The sequence below is a fragment of the Sturnus vulgaris genome, chromosome 18 (genome assembly GCF_052056855.1).
Source record: "Sturnus vulgaris isolate bStuVul1 chromosome 18, bStuVul1.hap1, whole genome shotgun sequence".
Classification (NCBI taxonomy): domain Eukaryota; kingdom Metazoa; phylum Chordata; class Aves; order Passeriformes; family Sturnidae; genus Sturnus; species Sturnus vulgaris.
This window is the reverse complement of record NC_142260.1, coordinates 3,361,270-3,367,269: the sequence shown is the minus strand read 5'-3', so window position 1 is coordinate 3,367,269 and position 6,000 is coordinate 3,361,270. Positions and strand designations below refer to the sequence as shown.

Sequence of the window (6,000 nt, the reverse complement as noted above, 5' to 3'; positions counted from 1 at the left end):
GAATGAACACCTTGCAGCAAAACAACTTGTATGAAAGAGAAAGAATACTCACATTTGTACAGTGGTCAGGAAATGTCCTGGGAAATCAGAAGAAGTAAGAACTGAAGTTATTTCTTTGCTAAGTCAAAGCCACCTTTCCAGCCACTGTTTCCAGAAACTATTAGCAATGAAATTTAAGAAAAAAAAAAAAAAAAAAAACCTTGAACATTCACATCAAATGATACAACTTTAATTTCTAAAAGGTGATAAGTACTAAGAAACTGATCTAGTTGACAGGCAATTAATCCTCCTTGCATAGTACATTTATCTCCATGGGATATCAAAGATTTACAACATTTCAGGAAAACTGGCACCTAAGTGAGCAAGCAACCTCAATCCTATACAAAAGTTACAGACAACCTAAATGTTTCAAGTTTTACTTTGTAATTTATGCAGAGACTAGCCTTTGCTTTGTCCCCATCTATCCCACAGTACTGTATTCTCACTGCACTTTACAGCTGCTTCTGTGTAGAAAACATAAAAGGCTGCAGCCCACACTGATATATAATTCACAATAAATTGGCTCATTCTATTCAAACTTGGCCTTTCTGAGGTCAAGTACCTCAAGGTACTTGGTTATGGACTATATTTTTTCATGTAGGATGTGCACCTCACAATACTCGGGATTCCTTAATAAAGATTTTGTTCAGAGGCTGTTCAGTCCTTCCCTTGAGAAGGCAAAAGGTGAGGCTTCAGTTTCAGAAGTGCTCTTGACACTAATCTAAAATGAGCACTGAATCTTACAGGAAGCCAAAAATTTTTAACTTGCTTAACCAGCTTGCTAACAAGACAAGAGTAAAAACACTTCTTCATATAAAAAAAAATCGAAAGTTACATTTTGCTGGGTGTTACCGACATATCTACAATGGATTTTTTCCTTTACAGAGTGATAGTTGGAGAGGAGCATTGTACTTACATCATCATTAATCCCTTTTTTCTAGCAACTTGTGTCCTGATTTTCAAAAGCACTGATTATCAGCACATCCTAGGTACTGAATGGTAGCAGCAGGCACTCAGAACTGTTGAAAATAGACTATTAGTACTTTTACTTTTGCTGCAAATGCACCGTTTGAAAATAGTTCTCTTGAAAATTGGTAACTTCACCTTTTAGTGAAAATCACCCTTGTAGTGTTATAGAATGTCTAAATAACTATTACCAGTATTTGCTTAATACACTATACTGGATTAGGATCAAAATGAATGTCAAAAAATTAAGTTTATCATAAATAAACTTTGGAAAAATTTATACAAGGCCGTAAATAAATAATTTGAACTTCAGTCTCAGTAAGAAGTAAAACAATACATCACACGACAATATCATCCTATCTAAACAATACAATCTTGCTATATTTTATTGCATAATAATTTGAGAGTAACATCTTAAGTAAAATATGTAAAGAAACAAAACCATTAGATTTACTTTCTTTAATATTGAACAACCAGTTCTTTGTACATAATCCAATTTAAAGATAATATAATTAGCACTTCCAGCATTAACAGTCTATATTTACAATGAATGAGATCGGGCAGATAATCTAAAGAGTATTCAAATCTGTATGAAACAAATCAAAATACGAAGATTTACAGTAGTAGGCTCAAAATCCAAGACTTTTCCATTAATGGAATGCAATTTAAAAAGGCTTTGTTGCCTTTATTACTTGTAAGGGTTCCTGAAATGGTTATTTAAACAGCTGAAATCTTCAGTAATGCCTTCATTATTTGTACATGACATTAAAAATTAATTCCAATACTTCTATTTTTCACTTGCTTGTAGACCAGTCTGAAATCTGATGAAAGGATAACAAGGAAGTTTACTATATAATCCTAATTCCATATTCCTGAACGCAACGGTTGGAAGTAGATGATGTCAGTCCATTCCAAGGGTTATGTACACAAAACTTAGAAAATGTTCTTCACTCTTGCATAAAATGTGTACACAGTATCAGTGAGTGGGGGACTTCAAAGTTTTTATGGGCTGTTGCTGGCATGGACCTTTGTTGGTTGAAAATAAAATACCTTTCACTCTATTGTTCTGGTAGCAGTTTTAGAAGTTAATCATCAATCCCTGGTGTTTCTCCCTGTTGTATTCTGGAGGCTATTCTAATGGCTTCTTCCAGAGACTGTTGTTCTCCAAGCTGAAACAAACACATTTAAACTTAAGAAAGAAATCCAAACTGTTACACTTTGTTAATAAATGCATCAAAAAAGATCTGAAAGCACAGATCTAGATATCAAACAATACTTCAGCCTAAATAAGTGTGATCACTATTGTCACACCTCTCCTGGGTAATATACACCAGCAGCTATCTAATCAGCATGACAATTAAGATAGCTGCTGATAGGAGATTATACTGGGTTTCTATGTAACTACCAAATACATGTACTTCAAAGAGCTGCTGCACAATTAACACACTTCATGACCCAAAGTAGGTGATATTTTACTTGGCAGATATTATAAAGCTCAGACAAGGCTTGCAGAAGTCACAGTGGCTGTTGCATTTCATTTTTTCACTGGTAGAGAAAACAAACATCTTCATTTTTCTTAACTCTGACTCTAGAAAATCAGCTCTTTGGAACCCCACATTGCATTAATTTATAGAAATGTGTATATTTATTGCAGAATCCCAACTGCATAAAAAAGCTGTTGGGATGACATTGTTTGACTCTACAGTTAGCTCAGAGAGGAAATTATTGGCTCAGGACAAACACACATGAGAGTGTGAATGGTAAAATCAAATTGTTTGACCTAATGGGACAACTCTAAGTATCCCTTGTTATTTTTACAGTCACTGCATATTACATTGTGGATCCACTAAAATCAAGACCTCTATTTTCACCTAGTCAGGGCTTCAATAGGACTATCAGGCTACTGGCTTTACCAGTACAAATGGATTAATTTGTTACTATCAAAGTACAAAAGAAAAGTCAATTAAACCCTCAGGAATAACCAATAGTATTTTAATTTTGAATTCTCTCTCTTCTACTTGTGTATTTTAAGTTTAATTAATGTAAAGAGACTTAAGTTAATGTTCCATTGCTGGTAACAGAAGACAGGCCTGTGCAGAGAGTGCCTGTTTTCCTTTTATTCAAAGGACCCACTGCTGAGGGTGCAAGTTATTTTATTCTTGCTCTCATGCAAACAATTGCCTTGTGACCTGGTTTCTCTTACAGGCAGTTTTGATTAGTGCCAACTTAGCTCAAAAGAGAGGAGTTCAGAATTCAGAGCTTCTCAACTTTCAACAGCATCTGACTTGCTACTTTCCATTTAACAAAGGGTAAAATAACAATCTCTCGTTTCTGCTTCAGGATATTAACACTATTCCTTTCAATTTGAGCTCTTAAGAGCTCTTTCATACCTAGAAATTACCTTTTCCTGACAGTGTTTGAACAATGTGAGGAACTATTTACAGAGACTGCTTGTGTTGTGCTGGTTTGGCACATAACAGAAGGTCACCATTTCCAGAGATTTCTGATTATTAACTTTTCTATATAACTGTTTGCACTATTTTGCTATTAGCATTTCAAGGTTCAAATAAGAAATTTGCTAATTTTATAAGTTCATAGAAATGTATCTTTGAGAGTTTGGCTTTATATGTGTCAACCCTATATGTAAAGCTGAAGGATGATCAAAAGCACTTTTTCACCCGTGAGAAACCTGTGAGTCCATAAACAACACAGTTGACCTGAAGCCTGAAGTTTGGCCTTCCCCCAGCCTTCCCCTTTTATTGGAGTTCTACAGGTAGATTTGGAAAATCAGATGCTGTTTATTCCTCTTCCTAACCCTATATATTATTTTAAATACGAGATCATGTGATTGTGAGCTATTTTATTTTTCAGAGAATCCTACTTATTCAAATGAAATTATTACCCGATTAGGTATCTTCCAGCTCTAGAAAAAAAAAATTATCCTCATCTTACCTGTACTGCAATTTGTGTCCCATTGGATGTAGCCAACAACGTAACAGGTCTGGTTTCTGTAGTCACTAGATGGTGTCCGTGCTGCTGGTGTCCCATTTCTGAGGAGGCACTGTGGAACGCTGCTAAGTCTTGGGCCACAATTGCAACCTTCAGGACAAAGGGACACAATCAGTGCCTGGCAGATCAGTTCCTGCTCCTCACCTCATGCCACCACTGCCTTGACACTTACATTCAAAGCTGGGATCGCTCATGAGCATAATTGTATTGTGCAAAAGAAAAGTTGCCATAATTGTGTCCTCCAAATTATCTATTAGCTCTTAAAATAAAAACATCCTCAGGACTGCAGCAACTCCATAAATGCACCTGCAGACTTGTGACTGTTTACACAGAGATTAACAACTATCTTCATTTTCACGTGGTGCAATTTTAGAACAGTGGAATGCATTTTAACTTAAAGATAACATCGTATTTGTAAGGAAAGTTAGCTGGTTTATCTGTACATTAAAAACCAACCCACAGATATATACTTACACAAATGTTTCCCATCTGCCAAATAAATGACAGTCCCATAGAATCATACTAGATTCTATTCTTAGTTCTGCCACATTTACTGTGTGACTTTGGGGAAAAATGCTTGGCATTTTTTATTTTACAGACACCCAAATGAATCACTGGAGTGGTACCTCAGCTCTTTTTCTTGGTGCCCTTTTGTTTTTAAAACATTCCACCATCTGCTGAGGTAGAGCACTAGAGAGGAACACATCAGGCACAGCCGAGGGGAATGTGCTGGCCAGGTGTTTTGCTGAGATAAACCTCCACCACCGACACAGGCGTGACGGCTCAGCGGCCCCTAAGGGACACGACCAGGTGTGTGTCTCACCTGCTGTCCCTCGGTGCCCTCTGCAGTGACCATGGCCACGGAGTGCGTTCCTGCCGAGGAGATGACGGCGTCGTGGGCAGGGACCGTGATGGTGGTGCCATCTTGTGTCACCATGGTGATGGTGTTGCCGATGGCCTGCATGTCTGCCTGGGAAATGTTCACCTGCAACACACAGCAACTGCTGAGCCACGGCAGCTCTGGCTGCTGCTCAGCTCATTCCAGCTGCCTCAGCTGGCAGCTAGCCCTTCATCACCTTTCAGACACACTCACCTGTCTACACAAAAGAGTTTGGCTTCAGCAGTAGAGAGGCTCTAGACTTAATCCCAGAGCCTACAATTCCATGTTAATCAGAAAGTATCCCAAATAAAAGCATCCTAGATTATCTGTGCATGGGTCTTACACAGAGGTCAATGGGATTCAAGGCTGTACCACCTGACATACTTTGATCTTGATGGAAATACTAAAGAGCTCAACGAGGTCTTAGAATTTAAGCCACAAATAAACAATCCATAACAAATGAATTATATAAATTACTGATGTCTCCAGTATAAATGCATTAGGGCGTCAGATATAATTTGATGTTTGATTTACAAGGTAATAAATCCCAGAACTGAAGTCAAGCTGAAAGACAATTTAAATCTAAGAATCCTATGTCAAGGCTTCTGCAGGCCTTCATTTTAGTAGAGGGTAAAAATGCCAGTTATTTAGTATTGCTGCAATGGCCAGAGCTGGCAATATAACAGGCCCCTTGGATATTTTATTTCAGTCTGAATTCAGAATATATCTTTCATTTGTTACTGGTATTTCAACTGCCCTACCAGCTGATACAGAAACTTTTCCCAAAAGCCTTCAATATACTGTCACAGTGTTGAAATCCCCTTCCACATTGATTTCATATGAAATCCTCAGAAATACGTATCCATGGAAAACCTTAAAAAAAAGACAGCCATAGGAATGCTGAAGTGGAAAATAGTATCAAAGGATCCCTTATCCTTTAGTTTATGTTAGAACCTGCACACTACCAACCAAACCCTTGTAAAGGAAGCACCTGGACTGAAAAGACTTCCCACCCCTCAACCCCTCAAAGTGAGTGCAGACAAGACAGTGAAGATGCCCATCAGATATAACAGCATAATCTGGGAATTGTGAGAAACCTCAGGAAC

The 6,000-nt window shown here is 37.6% G+C and overlaps 1 protein-coding gene across 4 annotated transcripts in view; it reads right to left on the bottom strand.

Moving 5' to 3' along the window:
- Positions 1–207: 207 nt before the first annotated feature.
- ZNF143 (zinc finger protein 143) overlaps positions 208–6,000 on the bottom strand; it is a 36,633-nt gene continuing 30,840 nt past the window's right edge. For all 4 annotated transcript variants that reach the window (XM_014876347.2, XM_014876349.2, XM_088175598.1 and 1 more), the window contains 3 exons: positions 4,838–4,999; positions 3,958–4,104; positions 208–2,174 (listed from right to left, as the gene is read on the bottom strand). In XM_014876347.2, the coding sequence (XP_014731833.1) occupies positions 2,091–2,174; positions 3,958–4,104; positions 4,838–4,999 (393 nt within the window). In that variant the 3' untranslated portion in view covers positions 208–2,090. The remainder of the gene's footprint in view (positions 2,175–3,957; positions 4,105–4,837; positions 5,000–6,000) is intronic.